The sequence below is a fragment of the Chanodichthys erythropterus genome, chromosome 20 (assembly GCF_024489055.1).
Source record: "Chanodichthys erythropterus isolate Z2021 chromosome 20, ASM2448905v1, whole genome shotgun sequence".
Taxonomy (NCBI): Eukaryota; Metazoa; Chordata; class Actinopteri; order Cypriniformes; family Xenocyprididae; genus Chanodichthys; species Chanodichthys erythropterus.
In genome coordinates, this window is record NC_090240.1 from 12,423,431 (window position 1) to 12,448,898 (window position 25,468).

Here is a 25,468-nt window from a genome sequence, read left to right on the forward strand (position 1 = left end):
GAAGTAGCGTACTCTTTGGACACTGATGGGTGCATAAATGCTTTGAGGAGATTTATTGCTCGGAGAGGTCAAGTGGTTCATATTAGATCAGACAATGGGACAAATTTCACTGGTGCCGACAGAGAGTTGAAAGAATCTCTTTCTGCATGGAATAAGCGGCAAATTGAAAAGGAGTTGATTCAGTTAGGAGTTAAATGGAGTTTCAATCCTCCAGCAGGTTCCCATTGTGGAGGGGCATGGGAAAGGATCATTCGTATGATGAGAAACATTGTGTTCTGTACTTCGTCAACAGATACTGGATGATGAATCATTCCATACAATTCTGTGTGAAGTGGAATCCATTTTAAATGATCGTCCGATCACCAAGAGTTCCAATGACCCTAATGATCTTGAGGCCCTTACCCCAAATCATCTTCTTCTTCTGAAAGGCAAACCTGCACGCGTTTAACGTGCTTTCTTCTGCCACCGAAACCAGCGGCCTAATGGAAGGCCGTAATAATCACAAAACTTCTGGTAGTACCTAGTATAACTAAGTCCAGTAAAGGAGGGAGAGCGTTTTCACATTTGGCTCCTAAACTCTGGAATAGCCTTCCTGATAATGCTCGGGGCTCAGACTCGCTCACCCAGTTTAGATTAAAGACACATCTCTTTTGCCAAGCATTCGCATAACGCATCTCATAATCTTGTACTCCAGTTGTATTAGATCGAGTGCACATGATTATGTTATGAACAGCAGCTATGTTTGCTATGCTATTTTCCATTTGCTTGTCTGTTATATCTCGGGATACCCATCCTGAGGTAACTAGAGAGTACGTCAGCTCCAGTTTGGATCCAGCCTCTTATGAAGACTTGCCTCAACACCTGTGAAGAGACGGAACCAACATCTGCGAGGACTTAAGATGGTGCAAACTGACCCAACATGCACCATTCCAAATTTGTCTATATATCATAATCATTTTGTTAACAACATGTATTCATAACTTCAATGAGCTGATTGTTTCTACCTTAAATTAATACATTGTTTAAAGGTGCCCTAGAATCAAAAAACTTAATTTACCTTGGCATAGTTGAATAACAAGAGTTCAGTACATGGAAATGACATACATTGAGTTTCAAACCCCATTGTTTCCTCCTTCTTATGTAAATCTCATTTGTTTAAAAGACCTCCGAAGAACAGGCGAATCTCAACATAACACCGATTGTTACGTAACAGTCGTGATCATTAATATGTACAACCCCAATATTTGCATATGCCAGCCCATGTTCAAGGCATTACACAAGGGCAGCCAGTATTAACGTCTGGATCTGTGCACAGCTGAATCATCAGACTAGGTAAGCAAGCAAGAACAATAGCGAAAAATGGCAGATGGAGCAATAATAACTGACATGATCCATGATATCATGATATTTTTAGTGATATTTGTGAATTATCTTTCTAAATGTTTCGTTAGCATGTTGCTAATGTACTGTTAAATGTGGTTAAAGTTACCATCGTTTCTTACTGTATTCACAGAGACAAGAGCCGTCGCTATTTTCATTTTTAAACACTTGCAGTCTGTATAATGCACAAACACATCTTAATTCTTTATAAATCTCTCCAACAGTGTGTAATGTTAGCTTTAGCCACGGATCACTATCAAACTCATTCAGAATCAAATGTAAACATCCAAATAAATACAATACTCACATGATCCGATGCATGCAGCATGCATGACGAACATCTTGTAAAGATCCATTTTAGGGTTATATTAGCTGTGTGAACTTTGTAAATGCACTGTATTATCGCCGAGAGCGCAGGGAGCGCGCGATTTAAAGGGGCCGCAGCCTGAATCGGCGCGTATTTAATGATGCCCCAAAATTAATTTTAAAAAAATCTATGGGGTATTTTGAGCTGAAACTTCACAGACACATTCAGGGGACACCTTAGACTTATATTACATCTTGTAAAAACTGGTTCTAGGGCACCTTTAAATTAATACATTGTTAGCTAACTGTGTGATTTTATTATGTACATTTCTGAAATGACATAATTTGAACACAGTAACCTCTGATAACAGATCACTCTAAATTATAATGTTGACATGCATTTTCTGTAAAATTGCTTTGAAAGAGAATGTATTGTGAAAAGCGCTATACAAATAGCTGTGAGTTGACATGAACTGAATTTTAACCAAAGAACTGTTCATGACTTCCAGACAAAATGTCAAAAAATGTCCTGTGATTCATTCATTCATGCAGTATTGGACATTGTTCGTAGAAAAGTTTAATAAACTAGTGAGAAGTGTGTTGTGAGATTAAGAGTTTATTTTCTAAAGGTGCACTGTAAAATATTTCCAGGATTTAAGAAAATGTCACAGTAACTTCTTTGCATTATGATAATTAGTGTTCTCTTCAACATGCAACTTGGACCGTATTTACTTTTTCAATCCTTTTCTCCCAGTCAGTGCAACAGTGATGAACACAATATGTTGCACTGTGTGATATTGAGAAAACCAGATAAACTCAGTGATTGACTCCAGAGTCTGAGCATATAGTGATCTAATATACAGCATTTTGTCAAAAACAAACAAAAAAAACTTTACAGAACAGAAATATATTCTGAACAGTTAAGGGTGAAGGGGATGTTTGAGGTTGTTTCCACTGGTGAACATTAAGTATATGAGATGCTAAACAGCCACACACTCAACATAACATCAACAATCAAAAAAAAACCACAGCAGCAATTTTAATTTTAAACAACTTTATTTAGCATATTACTAATTATATTTCATTTGTCAAATGTATTCATTTATTATTATTATTTTAATGTATTATTATTATATTTGTATTATTATTTACTATAATTTTTAGATGTAATTTTTATATTTTTCTATATTATTTTGTATAAGTTTTTCGACTTCTTCTTTGTCTTCTTCCTTCCACTTTATCAGGTGGTGGATCATCTTCTTTACTCCCACTGGTAATCTCTTCTCTTCTTATTTGCATTGACTCATAAAGGCCCGGGTATACATTTCCGCGCCCGGATGTGTCTCACACGCAGTCGTGTCCGCATATCTTTCAAAGTATACTTAACCGTGGATACTCTACCAGACATCGGAGGGCAGCACTGAGTCAGGCAGGATCGGAGAAAAAAATCATAGTTCAGAAGATGCACCAAGAGAACAAGAGTCAAAAACGATGGAGAAGGATATGCTATGTACTAATCTCTTCGCACAAACGCTTGTGAAGTTCGCCATCCATTGTCGTGTTTTCTTCCTTGTTTCAAGAGTGTTGTTTTTGAAATTAATTTGAGTTTTCCATACTCTCCTTCAACGACTGCACACTGTGTTCAGTACTGTGTAAATTGCCACCTAATGAACTCTTCTGTCCTGCTTGTGCATGCACTGTTTCACACGCACCATCAATGCGGTCTCGAAATTTGGGCTGCCAACACCTCATCCACGAGCCCTCCAGATGACAAGAATTACGTCATGCAGATGGTGCACGAACGCAGACAGCTGAATTATACTTTGGGGTTAACAGCACGGGCAGACGTTGGCCTCTTTCCAGCTAAATCTATATTATTACCCGCTGTTGAAGTGCTTCATCCAGCTCTGTGAAGCCACATCGCTTCTCTTCTTATTTGCATATATATTGTTGTTGTGTCTCGTTTGTCACCCATCACAGCACGGGCAGATGTTGGCCTCCTTCCAGCTCCACCAAGTGGCCTGGGAAGCCCCTGATGCTGATCCTCTATGTGGTCAAACCCCAAGAGGACCAGCACCAAACACCAACCAGACAACCGGTTCACACTGGTTCTCAGCACAACAGCTCCCGAACGCGAGTCAGCAATCCCGCGAGAAGCTGAACACAGAGGCCCATCCGTCACCTGTCGATGATGTGCTTCATCCAGCTCTGTGATGAGTGAAGCTGCCGTATATTATTAGTATAGTAGTAGTTGTTGTAGTAGTATTAGAGGCCCATCCATAAGCATCTATCTGCCAGCAATGTGCTAATGAAACATGTTAAAACATGCTAGAAATGTTACATCATGCTAGAAAACATGTTAGCAAGTAGCAACGTGCTAATTCATGCTAACAACGTGTTACATCATGCTTGAAGCATGTTAAAATGTGCCAAGGAATGGTTCACACACATTTTGCAATAAAAAAAAAAAAATGCGGGTCAGTGGAGCGGAAAACAACAACAACAACAAAAAACTCCCAAAGTCTAGAGACACGGTTTTTAAAAGTTTAACAACTTTCACTCATCAAGCTATAAATTGATATATTGTTATTTTATTTTTGTTATTCTATGTTATTAAATAATCTTTTTTAATTTGGTACACTGTATTACTATTATTTTTATATTTTTATATTATTAATTTATTATATTAGTGTTTGATATTTTTATGATTTTACATATTTTTGTATATTTTGTATTATATTATTCTATATTATTATCTTATTTTAGTTGTTTATATACTATTTCATATTATATTTTTTTATCATGATTCCTTATTATCATTTTGTATAAATATATAACTTTTATTATTACTGTTATTATTTGTTAATCTATATCAGAGGTCTTCAGACTTGCTCCTGGGTATCCACTGTCCTACAAAGTTTATTTCCAGCCTGCTTGGGCACAACTGAGCTTCACATCCATGTGATTTTCAAGTGATCCTGAAGAGCTTGATTAGCAGGTTTGTTTGATTCAGGTTGGAGGACAGTGGGTCCCCGTGGGAGCATGTTTGTTATTTTTTATTTGTATTATATTCATATAGTTTTTAGTCATCTTTTAGACACTCACCACACACACCACGAAAGGAGTTGACCTCCTCCAAAAATTCCGCGAGAATGAAGAAATCGCTGTAGACCCCCGAATTTCTGAGTTGTCGGCTTGTAGTAAGCGGTCCTACTCGCCCGCGGGATCACTTCGTGTGCTCTGATCGATAGTTGCCGCAGCGCTCGGTCACTGTGCAGCGGGTAGGAGAAACTCACGGTAAGAGCGAGAATCACACGATTATGAAGGATTTCGGCGAGTGACGTAACAGTGGATTTTAGAACTCCTCATTTAATATTCAAATATGGTCGGGCTCCCGCGATGTTGATTGGTTGATGAGAGTCGCGTCTTTTAAACAGCTCGCGCGAGCAGCAGAGAGATTTGATGAAAGAAGAAAACCTGTTGATTCACTCTGTTCATTGTGTCGTGTTTTCTTGTGTTTATGTGGTGGCTGTTGACACGGAAACTGTCTGAAATGTAAACACTAAATGATGATTCGGTTAAAACGGATTCGTTACAAGTACAAATTTCTCGGCATTTATTTGGTCATTAATTACAGGTAGGCTATAAAATGATATGTATATATACATAGTGCGGCTGTGAGCTTACAAAACTGACTGGATCAAACAGATATTCGGTCTCGCCCTCCATTCACACCTACTTTGTTCACATTATCAAACCTGTGCTGAGAACTGCATATCATAAACACTTTCTAATTTCAAGTTACCACATGCAAACTTTGCCACAACAAATATAGGAAAAAAAAGTAAATATGTAACCATATGTAAATATGAATAATATATAAGGTAATGTTTCAAATATGTACAATGTAAATAGAAATCTGTAATATTAAACTTATAAACATGAGGGTCATGGTGCATTATAAATGTACTTATGTGTTTTCAGTTAAAGGGTTAGTTCACCCAAAAATGAAAATCATGTCATTAATTTCTCACCCTCATGTCATTCCACACCTATAAGACCTTCGTTCATCATCAAAACCACTGATTTGAAACAAAAGATTCATAAAGCTTCGAAGCTTCATGAAGCAGTGTTTTGAAATCACCCATCACTAGATATTGTGGAATAAAGTTGCTATTTTGTAATTTTTGCCGCACCAAAAATATACTTGTCACTTTATAAAATTAAAGGAACACTTATTTTTTTGAAAATAAGCTCATTTTCCAACTCCCCTAGAGTTAAACAGTTGAGTTTTACCGTTTTCGAATCCATTCAGCCGATCTCCGGTTCTGGCGGTACCACTTTTAGCATAGCTTAGCATAGTTCATTGAATCTGATTAGACCGTTAGCATCGCGCTTAAAAATGACCAAAGAGTTTTAATATTTCTCCTATTTAAAACTTGACTCTTCTACACGATTTAACTACAGTTAAATCGTGTACTAAGACCGACAGAAAATGAAAAGTTGCGATTGTCTAGGCTGATATGGCTAGGAACTATACTCTCATTCAGGCGTAATAATCAAGGAACTTTGCTGCCGTTCCATGGCTGCAGCAGTGCAATGATATTACGCAGCGTCTCTCACAAACGTCTCCATGGTTGCAAGGCACGTTCCCTGTGCAAGCAGGGGCTCACGGGCGCTGCGTAATATCATTGTGCCTGCTGCAGCCATGGAACGGCAGCAAAGTTCCTTGATTATTACGCCTGAATCAGAGTATAGTTCCTAGCCATATCAGCCTAGAAAATCACAACTTTTCATTTTCCGTCGGTCTTAGTACATGATTTAAGTACAGAAGAGTCAAGTTTTAAATAGGAAAAATATCAAAACTCTTTGGTCATTTTTGAGCGAGATGCTAACGGTCTAATCAGATTCAATGAACTATGCTAAGCTATGCTAAAAGTGGTACCGCCAGAACCGGAGATTGGCTGAATGGATTCGAAAACGGTAAAACTCAACTGTTCAACTCTAGGGGAGTTGGAAAATGAGGCTATTTTCAAAAAAAGTGGAGTGTTCCTTTAAGTTTGAACCACTGAACTCACATTGGGGGCATTGAAAAATCTCTCTCTCTCTGTCTGTCTGTCTCTCTCTCTCTCACACACACACACACTCACACACACACATCTCACAATGACTAGACGTTTTCTTTGTGGCATGTCAATATCCATTGACTTGTATCATCCTGATGCCAGTCATGGTAACAGGGGTCTTCTCATGTGCACATCAGTCAAAGAGAGAGGACATACTGACATCTGCTGGTCAGAACCTCGTAACGCAGGACATTTCCTGTGGCAGAGCAACAGAACAAAAGTTCACATGAATGTGACAGATTATGGTATGATTGAAATTATGTTGATGTTCAGTGTGACCACAGTCTCACCAGTGCAAACTCAGAGCTGAACAGATCTCTCTGACACAGGCAGTGCAGTACAGCATCATGGATGGATGGGAAAAGCCGACCTTTTGAGACGGACTGTGAGAAGAATCCTCCTCGCTCTAATTGCTGCACCACACACACTGCAGACACACATTTTAGTGTTAGCTGAGGGGTAAAAATATTTTGCATATTCTAATAATTTTATTTATTTAGATTTCTGATTTAGCTTGTTTGTTTGTGTTTTAATTAAGGGTGTATCATATTGTACCCACCTTGACATCCAGCAATGTAAACAGTGACATCTACTTCAGCAAAATCTTGAAATATCTAGAAGATTGTAAAAGAAAAGTACCACATCTAGCATGATTTTTTCCTCAAAGTGATGTCATTAGTATTGAAACTTGTTTCTGCCACAGATTAAAAAAGGTATTTTACAATTCTGACTTTTTCTCACAATTGCACATTTATATCACACAATATGAACAAAGATTTCACACAATTCTGACTATTTTTTTTCTATTGCAATTCTTTCTGAGAAAATAATAAGCCAGAATTGTGAGATATAAACACTCACTTTTTTATTCCGTGGGGGAAACAAGCTTCCATACATTTCTCTTTCTATCTCTCTTATTATTATCTTCTTCTGTATTAAGCTGCTTTACAGCTGAAACTGAATTTTACAACATTAACACTGTTTGAACGCTTTAAAACAATCTGTATTGTAGGTTTATAGTATATGTATATTGTTTTGACTGACGTTTTTCAGTGTTTTCAGGGTGACCGTGTCGATGAAGCTGACAGGAGTGAAGTCCAGGATGATGGAGTGTGTGTGTTCCTGCACATTGTCACAGCTGGAGGAGTGTGTGTCTGTCTTGTCCCGTTCCTCCTCCTCAGAGTTCTGCTCTGGCTGGAAGCTGCAGTTCAGGTTACCGTGGCTTACTGTTGCTATGCTGTTGTCATTGATGATGTGTTCATGGTCTGTTCTTTCACAGTGCACAGATTGACTCACATTCTTCATGGAGACCAGCACTCTTGCTAACTCTCTCAGAACTCCAGTCTATAAACAAGAAACATAACAACTTAATAAACCGTTTAACTTCACTAAATAATATCTTAAGGAACTTAAACTCAAAAAGGTTTCTGTAAAGAGGTATGCGAGTGTGTGAGGTTTTCTATTTTAATATATTTTAAAATGTCATTTATTCCTATGATCAAAGCTGAATTTTCAGCATCAGTCTTCAGAAATTATTCTAATATGCTGATGTGATGCTTAAGAACCATTTCTTTTTTAGGTCTATATCAATGTTGAAAACAGTTGTGCTGCTTAATATTTTTGTGGAAACAAAATATGATAAATTTTATTTCATGATTATTTGATGAATAGAAAGTTCAAAAGAACAGCATTTCAATCATGACAACTCTCAAAACAGTTTTAGAATGTTAATGAATATGGTGGACTAGATCTGCTGCTGCTGCTGCATGAATATAGATACATGAATCCCGTAGCAGATCTAGACAGGTGGAGCTGGGGGAGTTGGAGGGTATCAGAGGAACTTTGCAGGACTAGCCTACAGCAGACACTTTAATTCATTATTATACCAGAAGGAGAGTATAGTTCCTAGCCATATCGGCCTAGAAAATTGCAACTTTTAATTTTCCGTCGGTCTTGGTACACAACGTAACTACAGAAGAGTCAAGTTTTAAATAGGAAAAATATCGAAGCTCTTTGGTCATTTTTGAGCGAGATGCTAACGGTCTAATCAGATTCAATGAACTATGCTATATGCTAAAAGTGGTACCGCCAGACCCGGAGATCGGCTGAATGGATTCAAAAACGGTAAAACTCAACTGTTTAACTCTAGGGAAGTTGGAAAATGAGCAAAAAAAGTGGAGTGTTTCTTTAAGGAAATGTAATTTTGCCAAAGATGAACTTTTATTTTAGATTTATTTAAAAGCAGCCTACTTAAGTGTCATATATTATATCATTATGCTTAACACTGAGAATTTGAATAATTATTTTTTGATGATCAGGTGCAGATATCTAAATCAGAGAATATCATAGGTTTTGGTAAGTTGGTGGGTGGATGATTTATTTTTAACAGCAGATTTGGGTGATGTTAGAGCTTATCACTATCTCTTAGTTATCTTAGTTATAACACTTATCTCTAGTGCACAAGCCTTATAGAGTCCCCTTTAAAGTTGAGGTACAAGACTTTTTCTTTGTTCAGTTTGCACACTGAACATGGGTTGGAGCTCTTATTTTTGAACTCTCAAAGTGCACCAGATTCATGAATTTATCTTTAAAATGTACAAAATGTACAAGTCTTTTTTTCTGCCTTGATCGGGATTTTAACACCTCCACCTCATTATGAGCCAGGAAAAACCTTGAGACTGCATGTAAAGGTTCAGCCTGCGCCATCTAGAGATTCATGACGGAACTAGATATTTATTTGAAATAGAAATCTTTTGTAACATTATAAATGTTACAAAAGATATAAGTGTCACTTTTGATCATTTTAATGCATCCTTGCTAAATAAAAGTATTAATTTCTAAAAATCAATGACCTCTAAACTTTGCATTTTAAGGGACCTAATTTGGTTATCATGAGGAACAGTATAATAAACATACTACTTTGTGCTTTCGTGAAAATGTAAAAATGCAAAATTAGGATTAGGCTCAGAGGATATAACAGAAATAAGCCAAATATTATACAATAAGTATAAAACAATAAGACACTACCATTATGTTCATATATTCATACAACAAAATACTCTGGGGGCCATGAATGTTTTGTGAAAATGATCAAAAATGCTGGTGCAGGCTTTTGACTGAGAAGAAAACTTGAAAACTTAAGAGTATACTTGCAGTATAAAACTATTAAACTAGTAGTATACTGAGAGTATACTTAAAAGTGCACTTTCATAAACTAAAAAAAAGTAGTTAACTCGTATAGGCCTACAGTTGAATAGTAGCAGAACAACCGAACATAGTTGTAAACTAGTTGTGTAAGTTTACTACTGTTACACTCAAAGTATACTTAAAAGTATACTTTTAAACACTAAAAAGTAGGCCAATTCAGTCCCAAGTAGTATTGAAATAGGACACTTATTTGAAATTATTATTACTACATAGACTTAAAATATACTTGAACTTTACTTAAGTATACTTAATGAACTTGATGTATACTTCGTTTTTGTAAGGGGTTGTTGGAAAATGATTCACAGATAAAAAATGTTTTCTTACAGTGGCAGGGTTATTGTAGTAATGATGAATGTGTGTACGTGATTGTGAGCTGAGGTATTTGGACTGAAACACTCATGCTCTCGTCCTCTCAGAACAGTTTCCAGAATTCCTCGTTGCAGCATTCCTGTCTCACCTGTTTATCTTGTTCCTTCTCTTGTCTCTTTTTTGCCTTCTCCTCTTCTTTGCTCTTTTTCAGCTTAGGAACATTGATTCCACTCTAAAAAGAAAGAAAGACCAGCTGAAAGCTGTTGACGGTTCATGTCTTTAGTCACTCGTGTAATTCATCTGTTGTGTGCGGTACCTTCTCCAACAGCGCCTCTTGATAGAGTTCAGCATTTGCATAGTACAGCATTGCAGATGAACGGAAGATAGTGATACCTGGGATTGCTTTAGCCTGACCAGATGCACAAATATAGAGTATATAAGTTCTATAAACAAACATACTGTGCACATAAATGAGCAGCTTGCCTGCAAGGAAGTCTCACCTCCTTATATGATTCTGTGTCTAAGTACAGTTCTGTGTCAGGAACCCTGCCAAGTAAAGAGTACCTGGGACTAGACAGAAAGAAATCAGGATGGTTATTATGCTTATGAAATACTAGCCATTAGCTTTATAGACACACAAATACACTTTCACACACGCTCACCGCTGAGTCCTGAAGATCACTGTGAGCATTGTGAAAATGATGGAAACTGCCAGACCCAGATCCAGATTCAGCAGAACAGTACAGAGAAACGTCACCAGCCACACCAGCTGGAGGAACAGGCAGTGAACTAGTTAACCCTGGGTCATTCTAAACCCTGGGTAAATGGAATCCTGGGTTATCTCACTTCACATTTCACACTGCTCATAATTTACCCATGGTCATCAATTAATCCTGGGTATTCATAAACTAACGTTTCACTGTACATTCTTAAACCCTAATGTTCTTATTTGCAAAGTCAGTGTCACTGAATGGATTTAACCTGTTTACATAAAGGCTCTAGCATTGTACATTCTCATTTCAACTATATATTGCCGACTGTACTACTATCAAGTTTGTACTGAATGGACTTTTCGACTATAAAGGTAAGAATGAAATGGTCTCTTCGTCACTCCAATTGTCTCGTTTTTCTGTCACCATTCAACATTTTCCTCCTCAAACGCTGAAACTTAGCCTACTGTTTATACAACACGCTGTTTTTCTGTGGCCGCTTCATTCACACTGCAGGCACAAGTGCCCCAAATCCGGCCTGAATAATCTTTTTGCTCATATGTCAACTCTAGTTCTTGTGTTTCTCTTTTCTTCAGTGATTCTGCTTGTTAACAGCAGGTGTTCATCACTAATGTTCAATCATCACTTAATCCTTTAATTATCTCATTAACTTTAACTCCGCTTCAGTGTTACTTTAACACTATTTAGAGAGGGATCAAATGTACTCTGAGCAGGACCATAACAAGTTCACACTCAAATCTGATATTGGCCACATTTTGGCACGTTTTTGTGTTGCTAAGCATCTAGCCGTAACATTAACACTGCATCATTTCACATGGCGCAAGTTTAGCACCGTTTAGAACATGGATAACCCGGGGTTAAGCACAGTGTGAAAAGCTCTAGATAGGGTCAGGACACAATATTATACACAGGACACACAGATTTATTAGTGTTTAATGATCAGATCTCACCAGATCTACTCTGTTGCTCTTCCATAGAGCAGGAATATCCTGACACTGCATGAACATTCCCTTCAGATTCACAAACACGATGGTGGAAAGCACAGCCTGATGACAGACACAGACAACAACTACTGCTTAATAATTGCTCTGAAGTCCGTATGGAGGATTAGTACAGCTTCAAAAATTAAGGAATATATTTTCAATGTACTAATCTGAAAATGTAGCCTAAATCAATCAATAAATAGGCATATTTAAAATTATGTAAAATAATAATTTGTAAATACAGCTTTTATTCGCTACAGAAGTATTTTTTCATTGACATTTAATAGAATTGTTTAGTAAGTGAGATCAACTACACCATTACAAACTTTCATTATGACAAACCCTTTTATATGGAATCTGTTAAATAAATAAATAAAGATAACCCCCTCTTTAGTATTATTTACATGCTATTATAGTTTTTATTAATATTTTGAATTGGCTTTTAATTTTATATTTTCAGTTTTCAGTTTAATTTTAGTAATTTTATGTGCTTTTGTCATTTTTTTTAATTATTATTTCAGTTTAGCTTTATTTTTATTTCTGTTTTTAGTACTTCAACTTATACTTATTAATTTCAGTTAGTTGCCAAGGCAGCATTTCTATTTTTAATCATTTCTTATTTTTAATCATTTTAGTTTTAGTTAACAATAACAACACTGGACACAAGAGCCACCAATGAATGCAAATGTTTGTAGAGACTTTTTTATTAATCACAATTATTTCAATTAAATAATGTCATTCTGTATCACAAATGCTCCTCTCTATATTGATTGTCCCTGTATATTTTGTGTAGTTTTTATTTGAGTGCATGACTTACTGTGGGGAGCTCCTCAAAAAGTGAACCAAGCTTCAAGACTGTAATAAGCACAATAACAGCAGATATCACTCCAGCCACCTACATGACACAAAAGTAAATTTGTAGTTGTGCATAACAGACAGCATATGTTTTACATACAGTAAATATGTGCAAAAGTTTTTTTCAGTATGGTAGGTTCAGTATGACTTTGTAATGTTTTTGAAAGAAGTCTCTTATGTTAAACAAAAGCTGAATTTTCAGCATCATTACTCCAGTCTTCAGTGTCACATGATTCTTCAGAAATAACTCAAATATGATGGCTTTACTGTCAGTTTTGATCAATTTAATGCATCTTTGCTAAATAAAAGGGCTAATTTCTTCTTTTGAGTGGTACAGTATGTTATTTGTCAAGCGGAATATCACCTGTGTTTTTCCCCCTGTGCTCTCCTGGACAAGACTGCGAGATAGTGAGGAAGTGACAGAGTAACACTGGAAGAAGCCACCGATGACATTACTGAACCCCAACGCCAACAACTCCTGGACAGTGAGAGACACTCAACCCTGAACATCGTTCATACATTTTCAAAGCATGATATCTATGTGGACAAGTGTACTCGAGGCATACGAGCGACATCGGTTGGTTGGCCCATTGTGGTTTCATGTTACATATGTTGTACCTGATTGCTGTCTACTTTATATCCATACTTGAGAGCAAAAGTCTTGCCCAGAGAAATGCTGATGGCGTATCCCACCACTGCCACGGTAAACGCATCTCCTACCACTGAGGAGAAGAAACCCACCTCTGGGACTCTGGGTGGCACCAGCCTGTGGAGAGGTCAGAGGTTATAAATCACTAACATTTTTTTTTTTTTTAAATGGAACAGTTTATTGAACCTTTAGACAGTATATATAAAATGTATGCATATGGATTTTTTGTAGTATCATATTTGATACATCGAGCTTTTATGGCTCATATAGTATGATATAAGAGAATATGACGCTATACTAAAGCAGAAAATTAATCAAAAAATTATTCAGAGGCCCAAACTGAGAAAAAAATTTGCATTTTGGTGCAGTTGCTGATATTTATATGGTCAAAAAAGTGAGATGAAATTCTTTATAACAGTATAACAGATACTTACATAAAATACATATAAATATCAGTTGTCACTCTATCATCCAATAATATGATATATAAATACTTTTATGATCAAACCTCTGTAGTTTTATTGTGGGGCTAAACATATAATACAATACAATGCAATGATGATTGAGAGATGAACAAATAAACGTTCCTCAAAAGCCTGATGGATTATTTTATATTCACATTTGAAGGAAGCCAAAGGTCCTGTAAATCTCACACGTGAGGGTGTAAGTAATGGAATTTCATGAGGCTTGGGATTAGTGCTTTGCTGTTTTAATTGGGTTTTAACAAAGTCAGTCAACAGAGATCAAGACCAAGACGTGAGTCACCCAGAAAACTTTCTAACCTTCTGCATAAAGGATTGGTGTTTCAAAAGAAACAGTTTAACTTTAAGTATCCACTTAAAATCTGTTCCTATATATATGTAATGTGAAGCACACACTTACCCACTAGGAATTTCTCCCACCACATCAGCACCATTAACAGCTTCCAGATCAGTATAATGAGAAACAAGAGTCCCTGCAATAATCTGGAAATATACACCCAAAGTTGTTTACTGAACATCTGACGTTTTGTATAGGATGGAGTTTCCTGGTACAACATCTGAAAAATCATGGCACACCGTGTACTCACCACCATGAGCTCTATGGGAACAGGGATGAGTAATTTGTGACTGTAGCAGGAGTTGATCACTTTCACAATGATCAGAGCTGCGAGAGCCACCAGACTGATCACCAGAGTGGGAATGTGAGTCTGTGGTAATAAACTGCCTAGCTCCACCAGAGTCTAAAGAGAGAAAGAAATTCATTAATAAAATAAATATGTATTTTTAAAATGTGTCATATGTATTTCCATACCTCTGCACTACCCTGCTCTCGTAGACATCGCACATCATCAGTATGTTTCATGAGGTTATGCAGAGTTGTAGACAGACAGTCACTGAGCATTGCAAACAAACAGCAGCCCCATTTATAGCTCCTCCTGGTCCAACATAACGAGCTTGTAATGCCATAACTACCATAATTACGAGATGAAAACCCGTGATGTTATACCTGGAGCTGCCCCCCTTCCGTTAGGTCCTGCCCCATGCTTGGGTCCAGGCTGTACCTTTGTATGTTTGTGAAATGTTCAAATATATTATTGCTTCAAATCAACATTTGTGATGTTGTGATTCACTTCATAGCTGGTTGGGTTGGTTCATGTCTTATAACACTTTAACAAAGATTTTTTTTAAATCCCTACAGGATAAATTAATGGAAAAACAATATCTGGAACCAGCGCTGCTATTGAACTCTATTTGGATTTTTTGGGATTTTTTTGTTTATAAAAAAAAAAAGTTTAAGTTAAGTTTATAACACACAATAAACCTTAGTCAGGTTAGACACTTAATGAATTTAACGCAGATGAAAACGAGTCTGTGAGGGACAGAATACAGTGCATTCAATGGATCGTACTGTTGTCTCCTGTCAAAATTTAAATATGGCGCTACCCTGACTAAGGTCAAAGACTTTGTTAAGGTCTATTCTGACTTAATTTCCAGAGTTCCATTCCGAGTTTAGGTTATATTGAAGACTTTAGATATACAAAGACTTAGCAAACTGCTGATTGTTAAAGACATTGCATCACTGCAGCTGCCGTTAGAAGCTCTGTTTAATTTGTTGCATTGCAATTTTGAGTTAACTTCTTGCAGTTCTTCATTTAACATCTAGAATGTCTTGGTTACTGATATAACCCCCATGTTTCAGCCATGACCAATGTTGTTAACAATGGGGAAGCGTACCTAGTCCAATGGAGAGGGACACTATGGAGGCCACATCCTACTTGTAGGGAGGAGCATGTACCCATAGGGAGGAAACTCAATTCAGGGTTTGCCAAGTGGGGAACTCACCTGGAGAGCAAAGAAGGTGCTTGTATCCCCCCCTTAGAGGGTAATGGTGCTACAAGCGAGATACCGAGCCAGCCTTCCTGCACACCCAGAGATTTTAGAGTCTCGCAAAAGTATTAGTTGTTGGCCAGCCCGCAACTATGAAGATTTCCTCTAATGCCGTGCTTGCAAGTTCCACCTGGTCCCAAAAAGGAGTAGTGGGAACTTTGGGCACATATCCCAAAGCTAGGATCTCAGGATCATGTGAGAAAAAGCCAACCCGAACTCAAGCTACGATTCGCTGACCAAAAATTCCTGCAGGTCCCCCAGCCTCTTTATGGAAGTGAGCGCGATGAGGAGCACTGTATTTAGAGACAGGATCTTAAGCTCGACTGACTCTATGGGCTCAAAGGGAGCTCTCTGCAGTCCAGAGGGGACCATAGAGAGATCCTCGGAGGGGATGAGGTGTGGCCTGGGAGGATTTAGCCTCCTGGCTGTTTTCAGGAACCCGATGACTAGATCGTGCTTTCCCAGAGACCTACCATCAACTGCAACGTGATGTGCCATGATGGTGGCAACATACACCTTTAAGATGGAGGGGGACAGGGGGACAACCTCGCTTGCAGGAAGGAAAGCACAGAGCTGATTGGCCATTTCCGGGGATCTTCCTGCCAGGAAGAGCACCATTCAGCAAACAGACTCCACTTCAAAGTGTAAGCTCATCTAGTAGAGGGAGTTCTGGCTTGAGTGTCTGGCTTAAGTCCTCTGCATCTCATCCAGAAGCCACACGTGGAGGTGGAGGGTGCCATATGGCTGTAGGAGGACTGCGGGGAGGCAAACAGGTCTACCTGTGCATCCCCAAATCTACTCCAGATCAACTGGACCACCAAGGTAAGGCAAGGCAAGGCAAGGCAATTTTATTTGTATAGCACATTTCATACACAATGGTAATTCAAAGTGCTTTACATAAAAAAGAATAATAAAAATAGAACATAAGGAATAGAAATAACAGTAAAAACAGAGAATTTTGCTATCTGGATGGAAGAGCTAGGAAGTCTCAGGGAGTTTGTTGTTGTTGTTGTTGTTGTTGTCGTCCATCAGAGTTGGATCTAAACGGATCCATTCATCAGAGCAGATCAGAAGGGATCTTCCTCATCCAACAGGACTGCTACCTGTTAAGGCACTTCAAACTGATAAACATAGTTTCAATCTCCCCTTTTGCCAAGACACCTCAAACTGCACCACACAGCCCTAATCCCCCTTCCGGAGATATCTTACCTATGGAACGCAGTTCAAATTTCCCCTTTGGAAATTTTCCCCTTTGGAAAGTGTCCTGACTGTAATCCAGAGATATCTTAACCATGCACTACAGCTTAAATTTCCCCATGGTTTGCCAAATTTACCAAATTTCAACCTAATCAATTTCTTCCTAATTCTACCAGCTCTTTCAACCAGACACTAATAATGCATTAAAAGTCAGAATAACAAGATGATACATAAAAGATATAAAATACATTAAAAATGAAATAAAAACAGGAAAAGGAATTAAAAGAATGAAAAGATAATACGTATAAAATAAAGTGCAAACAGTTCGGACATAGCACAGTGCTCAATCAGCAAATGCATAGGTAAAAAGATGTGTTTTGAGTCTGGATTTGAATGTGGCTACTGTTGGAGCACACCTGATCTCTTCTGGAAGCTGGTTCCAGCTGCGGCAGGCATAACAGCTAAAAGCAGACTCTCCTTGCTTTGAGTGAACCCTGGGTATTTCTAAATGACTTGATCCTGGTGATCTGAGTGATCTGTTAGGTTTATATTCTATGAGCATATCTGCAATGTATTGAGGTCCTAGGCCATTGAGTGATTTATAAACAAGTAACAGTACTTTAAAATCAATTCTAAATGCAACTGGAAGCCAGTGCAAGGACCTGAGGACTGGTGTGATGTGTTCATGTTTTCTGGTTCTGCTCAGAATCCTGGCAGCAGCGTTCTGTACGAGCTGCAGCTGTCTTATGGTCTTTTTGGGAAGACCAGTGAGGAGCCCATTACAATAATCCACCCGGCTGGTGATGAAAGCATGAACAAGTTTCTCTAAGTCTTGACTGGAGACAAAGCATCTAATTCTTGCAATATTTTTGAGATGATAATATGCTGATTTAGTTATTGTCTTTACATGGCTACTGAAACTCAGGTCTGACTCCAAAATCACACCAAGATTCCTGACTTGATTTTTAGCTGTTTGACCTCTAGAGTGAAGGTACATGTTCACTTTGAAAACTTCATCTTTGTTTCCAAACGCAATGACTTCAGTTTTGTCTTTGTTTAACTGAAGGAAGTTTAGACACATCCAATTTTTAATTTCATCAATGCACTGGCACAGGGAGTCAATGGGGCTGTAGTCGTTAGGTGATAGGGCTAGGTAAATCTGGGTGTCATCTGCATAGCTGTGATATGCAATTTGGTTCTTTCTCATTATTTGGCTCAGTGGCAGCATATATAGGTTGAACAGGAGGGGTGCGAGTATTGAACCTTGAGGGACTCCGCATATCATGGATGTCCACTCAGACTTATGGTCACCGATACTCATATAATAACCTCTCCCTTCTAAGTATGACCTGAACCATTTTAGGACCATCCCAGAAAGCCCAACCCAGTTTTCCAGCCTGTCAAGAAGAATGTTGTGATCGACAGTGTCAAACGCAGCACTGAGGTCAAGTAGAACCAGCACTGTTAATATATCATTAATATTAATATATCATTAATATTAATATTAATATCATTTATTATCTTTATGAGTGCTGTCTCTGTGCTGTGATGCGGTCGGAAACCAGATTGAAAGTTATCAAAGTATCCATTCAAGCTTAAGAACTTGTTCAGCTGATTGAAAACAACTTTTTCAATGATCTTGCCTATGAAAGGAAGATTTGAGATTGGTCTGTAGTTGCTCAATATGGTGTTATCCAGATTGCTCTTTTTCAGGAGGGGCTTAACAACTGCAGTTTTCAGGGGATGGAGTCTCCATTCTCATGGAAGCAGGAGAGCATCGGCCGCATGATTGAGCTTGCCTGGAATGTAAATGGTGCAGAACTACCTGAGCTGCTGCTGAGCTGAACTACCTCAGCTGAGTTGTGACAACATGAGTGTACCCCACCTTGGCTGTTGATGTATGCAACCGTCACAGTGTTGTCCATGCAGACTAACATGTGCTTGCCCTGAAGCCACGGTTGAAACCAGCACAGTGCATGTAGCACTGTCATCAAATAGGCAATGGGTATGCCACTGCAGTGGATATCCTGTCCAGGAGCCCCATACAGCAACCAAGAACCATTCTGGAGGCATCTGTTGTAAAAAAACAACATGCCTGGACACTTGCACTAAGGGCACTCCGGCCCATAGAAAGGCAAGGTCTAACCAGGGGCTGAACATTCAGCGAGAGATCAGTGTGATGACCACATGGAGCATGCACAGGCCCCATGCTCATCTCGGGACTCAGCCATGTAGCCATTGCTGAAGTGGTCTCAGATGGATCAATCCGAGTGTCGTTGCCACGGCTGCAAATGCCATATGCCCCAGGAGCCTTTGAAACTGTTGCAGTGTAACCGCTGTCTTCGCACTGAATGCGTTCAGGCAGTTCAGCACTGACTGTGTGTGCTCATTCGTGAGACATGCCATCATATTGACCCAGTCCAGCTTCATACTGAGAAAAGGGATGTTCTGCACAGGGTAGAGCTTGCTCTTTTCCCAGTTGACCTGAAGCCCCAGATGACTGAGGTTCCAGGTCCCTGTGTTCACACAACAGATCTTGAGAGTGAGCTAGAATGAGCCAGTTGTCGAGATCGGTCAGAATGCGAATGCTCACTTCCCTTAATAGGGCCTCTGTGACTTTGGTAAAAATGCGAAGTAACAGGGATAGCCCAAAGGGGAGGACCTTGTACTGGTATGAAAGCAAACAGAAAAAACAGCCTGTGTCAAGGTAAAATCGAGACATGGAAGTACACATCCTTCAGGTCGATCGCTGCAAACCAATATTGGTGGTGAACACATTTGCGAATGCGTTTCTGTGTTAGCATTTTGAAAGGGAGCATGTGAAGGGCCTGGTTCAAAATTCGCAGATCCAAGATTGGCCGTAACCAATCGCCTTTCTTGGGTATGATGAAGTACGGGCAGTAAAGCATCTCAGCTGCAGGGACAGGCTCTATTGCGTCTTTCACTAGCAGGATCCCAATCTCCACATGCAGGACAAGGGTGTCTTTGCCTGCCTCTTAACCTGGTGAACTGAATTGCATAGCCAAGTCTGATTGTCTGAATAAGCCAGGCTCCACGCGAGCAGCACCAAAGGGACAATCAACATACCAGTGGAGGGGCAGCGAGGAGGACCACTGGGGCTTAACCCATGGAAGCACAGTGTCATGAAGAAGTGGCTTGGCATGCAAATTCCACTTGCCAATTCCACTGGTCATTTTTCTAAAACTCATTGGTGATTGGGGCTCCCAAGTGAGACCCTATTTGTCAGTCAACATAACGTTGAAGTGACTGACAGATAGGGAAAGGTCATTATTATGATTATTATTAATAATAAATTAATAATAATGTAAATGGCTTTCATCATCTATTACAATTATTTTATTTTAAATATGTGAATAGTCAGAATTAAAGTTAGAATTAATGTATGTTATTTTTAATTTACGTTGTTGGTCTCAAGATTTAACCAACTGAAATACTCACATAAAGGAGCTGCAGGGGTCCACTGAATCGTCTGGGTGAAACTCCAAACATGTATTTGAGTTGAGAGGTGATGACGTGAGTGGCCGCACCTGTCGTGTAGCCCCGCACTAATGGCTCGGAAAGATATGTTACTACAAACCCGAACCGAACAAGACCCAATAAAACCTACAGGAAAACACAATACAAAATGAACAAAAACACTTTTTGAAAAATAATCAAAACTACAAAGTTTGCTTGTTCACTTATTTATTTATTTATATATCAATTAAGTTTGCATTGGTTTGAAAATTTATTTGTTTGTTTTTCTACAATGATGCATTGGTTTGTTTTTTATTTTTTTATTTGATTGTTTTCACATTCCTTCATACATTTTCCCCCCACACATTTATTCATTGGTTGGATTGTTTATTTACTTCTTTGTTTATTCTCTCATTCTTTTGTATTTTCATATTTATTTCCAGATTCTTTCATGTGTTGTTTTGCAAGACTTACTTGAAAGATGCCACACAGTAATGTTGTTGCTGCAGCCACTTTCACCCGCTGTATGTCTCGCGCCTCTGTATCTATGACCACTGATCCATTTGTCCCATTGGTCAGAAAGCGATCCTCAGGAGCCAATCGCTCTGAGACGCTCCCGATCATTATGCTAATCACTGCAAAGGTTCCTACAAAGCAGTGAGGGCACACAAATCACACTGTCAGAAATTATTACTGTAGGCTATGTATATCCAATATGTATGACAATTATGGGTGAGAATACTGCATGTATTAAATATATTTTGTCTAAAATCCAAAAACACATTTCACATTAACTACATTCTTTCTCTTCCCCTCACCTATGGAGATGTGTTTAGAAGTGCCAAAGATGAAGTACACCAGTACAGGATAGAAGGAAGTGTAGAGACCAAACACAGGTGGGAGAGAAGCCAAGAGAGCATATGCCATACCTGAGTATCAACACACAGACAAGCTTACCGTGGATATAAAAAGTCCTCGCAATTTAACAGCCTTATATGCTTTTGCAAAGAAAAGTCAAGATGTGCCTGTGTATCTGTTTAGAGACTTCCCATTCAGATCTGCTGTTATATTTTAATTAAAGCATTATTTAGCACAATTATCAACCTTTTTTCTTGGGGACATCCCAGCAATGGGATTTTTTTTTTTTTTTTTTTTAATTCTTCAAGGAACATTTTGAGAATTTTTGTCCCATGTGTAGTTTTGCTTTGTAACTGAACTTGTAAACTGACCCTGAGGCAGATGCATGATTCCCACACTGACACCTGAAACCAGGTCACCAAGTCCATTCTCCCGAACAGAATACCGGGGGATCCAGGACAGAACTGGTATCCACGTTAGAATCTTCCAATGTCCCACAAAGCACCTTGCAGACAGTGAAAGAGTTTTACAGAATGTGTTTATGGAAAATAGTTTAACTCTAAATCCTCCTTGACATTATTGGCTAATTGCAACAATATCCAATCTATTAAGGATTTTCACATGCAAGTTTACCTTATAGAGTTACAGATCTTCTCCTTTATAGAGGGCCCCTGGATTTCAGTCTGCCGTTGCGCTACTTCCTCTAGTTTAAGCTCATCCAGTATGATCCTCTCCACGCAGAATTTTGCTTCAGCATGTTCAGAGACACCCATGCCTGTCCTTTTCATGTTCATTGTATGTTCCATTCTGCCTATGTTTTGGGGTTTCAGCAACTCACCTCAAACCCCTCCCAGGGGGTAACGTATGGATTGAGATGTTTTTTTCTCCGAGAATTTATCTGTAAAGATTCTTCTTTTCACTGAGAATAATGAGTCCATTTATAAGTTTCCATGGAGAGATGACAAGTAGATGTAGGGGGATTTCTGCAGCATGCCCAAACCAGAAATGTCCATATGGGAAAAGTTCTTGGGTCCTTATCAGAGTCTTCACGGATCCACCCCACACCACACCCACAGCAGTCCCATAAACATGAGCATGCCAAATAGATCACACATCTGTAAATGAACTTATAACACTTCACTAACTCACAAACACATGGATAATAAGAATGTTTTTCTTTTTATCACTTTGCTGACATAAACTTTTTGGCAAGAGCACATTATGTTATCTAGACACACGGTGCTTGACCAGGAACAATGTTCAAAATAATGACAGTTTCAGTCCTTGCATAATATATAAAAAGGCAAAATCTTATGCTGAATGAGTGATACATTTGGCAGTGAGCACAAAAAGCTGTCCTTTCAGCTGTAACAAAAGCCTGTCCAGGTTATGCTGCACTGTCCAATTTTTTATTTTTTTTTGTCAGCAAATTAAAAAGTTGCAAATACTTTAGATATAAGACGGTGCACTCATATTACTATGAATGGGAGAAATTCCAAAGCGCAAAATGCATTTTTTTTTTTGTCGATTTGAGCATTCAGAGAGAAAATCTTTGAGACAGTTGTGTCAGATTTCATTGGTGATTTCAAATATGAAATTTAATCATTAGCTGATAAGGTTTAATCATAAGCTAAGGTGAACAGCTTTGGAGAATTTGATGTTTCCCCATTCAAAGAGAAAGAAGCTGTACTTGCATGACTGAAATAGCTGCCTGAGAGGTGTTTCAAAGATGGCCGCCAAGTGAAAAGACTTGACTTAAAATGACTTGACTTAGGCGATTTCAAAACACTGCTTCATGAAGCTTTGAAGCTTAACAAATCATTTGTTTCGAATCATTGGACTGGATCATGTTTCAAACTGCCAAACTCACGTGATTTCAGTAAACGAGGCTTTGTTACATCACAAGTGTTTCGAAATTTCAATAGTTCACCACTGGGGGGTGTAACTTTGGCATACGTGCTCAGAAACACTGATTCGAAACAAAAGATTTGTAAAGCTTCGAAGCTTCATGAAGCAGTGTTTTGAAATCGCCCATCACTAGATATTGTTGAATAAAGTCATTATTTTTGTTTTTTTGACGCACAAAAATGATTCTCGTTACTTCATAACATTAAGGTTGAACCACTGTAGTCACATGAGCATTTTAAATATGTCTTCAGCTTTCTGGGCATCTGAAAGTGTTAATTATCTTACTTGCAATTCAGGCCTCTCTGAGCCATCGGATTTGATCAAAAATATCTTAATTTGTGTTCCAAAGATGAACGAAGGTCTTACGGGTGTGGAACAGCATGAGGGTGAATAATAAATGACATTATTTTGATTTTTGGGTGAACTAACCCTTTAAGAAAAATCTCTTGTTCTGAACCTGCTTATGAATGAACAGCAGATTCCCACAATTCAACATTTCCATCAGAATGTGCCTTTAGTTTTACCTTCAAAAGTTGAACTCAGCCTAAATGTATCTAAGCTTGGTCTAATTTCTACTTTTAACAATACTAATTCAACCTCAAGCACCTAATAATTAAATACTATGTTCAGCTGTATTTGTAAATTATCATGTATATTTATGTCAGTCACTAATTGATCATTTTGCTCCAAGCTTTTTGTAATAGAAATGCACTGAAAGTGTAGACTTTAAAGGATTAATTTTCCTGATAATTTACTCACCCCCATGTCATCCAAGATGTTCATGTCTTTCTTTCTTCAGTGGAAAAGAAATTAAGGTTTTTGATGAAAACATTCCAGGATTATTCTCCTTATAGTGGACTTCAATGGACTCCAAATGGTTGAAGGTCAAAATGACAGTTTCAGTGCAGCTTCAAAGAGCTTTAAACGATACCAGATGAGGAATAAGGGTCTTATCTAGAGAAACCATCACAAATTTTCTTAAAAATAAATAAATAATTAAATTATATAAGTTTTAACAATAAATGCTCATCTTGAACTAGCTCTCTTCTTCTTCTCTATTAGAATTCCGGCAGTGTAGACACTGCTAAGTGTATTACTGCCCTCCACAGGTCAGAGTTTGAACTAATTGTTATATACTTGCACTAGAATATTGTATATGACAATTTAGTTCAAACTTTGACCTGAGGAGGGCAGTAATACACTTAGCAGAGTCTACACTGCTGGAATTCTAATAGAGAAGAAGAGAGCTAGTTCAAGATGAGCATTTATGGTTAAAACGTATAAAATTTTAAAACATTTTTAGAAAATGAGTGATGGTTTCTCTAGATAAGACCCTTATTTCTCATCTGGGATCGCTGTAAACTGTAATTTTGACCTTCAACCTTTGGGCTCCACTGAAGTCCACTATATGGAGAAATTATGAGTAAATTATATGAGTAAATTATCAGGAAATTTTAATTAGAAAGTGAACTAATCCTTTAAGACACACATAGCCTAAATAGCCTTTCAGATTTACATAATGTTGAATACAAAATCTCAAAGCAATTGGTACCTGCAAATGACCTTTTCTCACAACTAATACTTTTCTGAGACACTTTGCTACTTTTCTGTGCTATTATTTTATTTTTTTCTTCAAAATATAAACCATTTGTTTGATATTTTATAAGTCCAATGGAATTTGGCCACAGTGTAGTAAAATTCTCAAGTGAGAATAAAAAAACGTCCTCTCTTAACAGCAAACCATGGATGTTAAAGCCATCACAGTCACACTGGCAGTGATTTTGTGAGGGTTTTCTGTAAAGTAGGATTGAGGTCAGCAGTCCCATCCATCAGTCTGGCTGGCACTGACGCGCGTCACCGCTGATGATTGACAGCATGACTCCACCCCTCCCACTCCGACTTCAGGAGAGAAAACAGTCTCACCATCCCGCATATATAGCCAGAAGATGTACAACATCACCGTCCATTTCAAAAGAACAACATGCTAGTCTCTTTTATTATTATTTTATCACCGTAAATGACAGAAAAACTATTTTTAAGTTGCCGTTCAAAACAGCGACTCCAGCAGCACGACTCACTTCACAGGTGAGCTGCGCCTCCGCTCGCGGTTACC

At 38.3% G+C, this 25,468-nt stretch overlaps 1 protein-coding gene across 1 annotated transcript; it reads right to left on the reverse strand.

Moving 5' to 3' along the window:
* Window positions 1–6,981: 6,981 nt before the first annotated feature.
* Window positions 6,982–22,220, reverse strand: slc26a6l2 (solute carrier family 26 member 6, like 2). Its single transcript, XM_067370479.1, has 19 exons — window positions 22,081–22,220; window positions 21,819–21,952; window positions 21,408–21,518; window positions 21,064–21,236; window positions 20,572–20,736; window positions 14,616–14,768; window positions 14,429–14,511; window positions 13,516–13,663; window positions 13,262–13,375; window positions 12,860–12,937; window positions 12,010–12,105; window positions 10,991–11,097; window positions 10,829–10,898; window positions 10,645–10,737; window positions 10,477–10,560; window positions 7,857–8,156; window positions 7,372–7,426; window positions 7,103–7,239; window positions 6,982–7,008 (listed from the first exon to the last, which is right to left on the reverse strand). Exons 1-19 carry the CDS (start codon window positions 22,218–22,220, stop codon window positions 6,982–6,984), a joined length of 2,268 nt encoding a protein of 755 aa, XP_067226580.1.
* Between the last annotated feature and the right edge of the window lie 3,248 nt (window positions 22,221–25,468).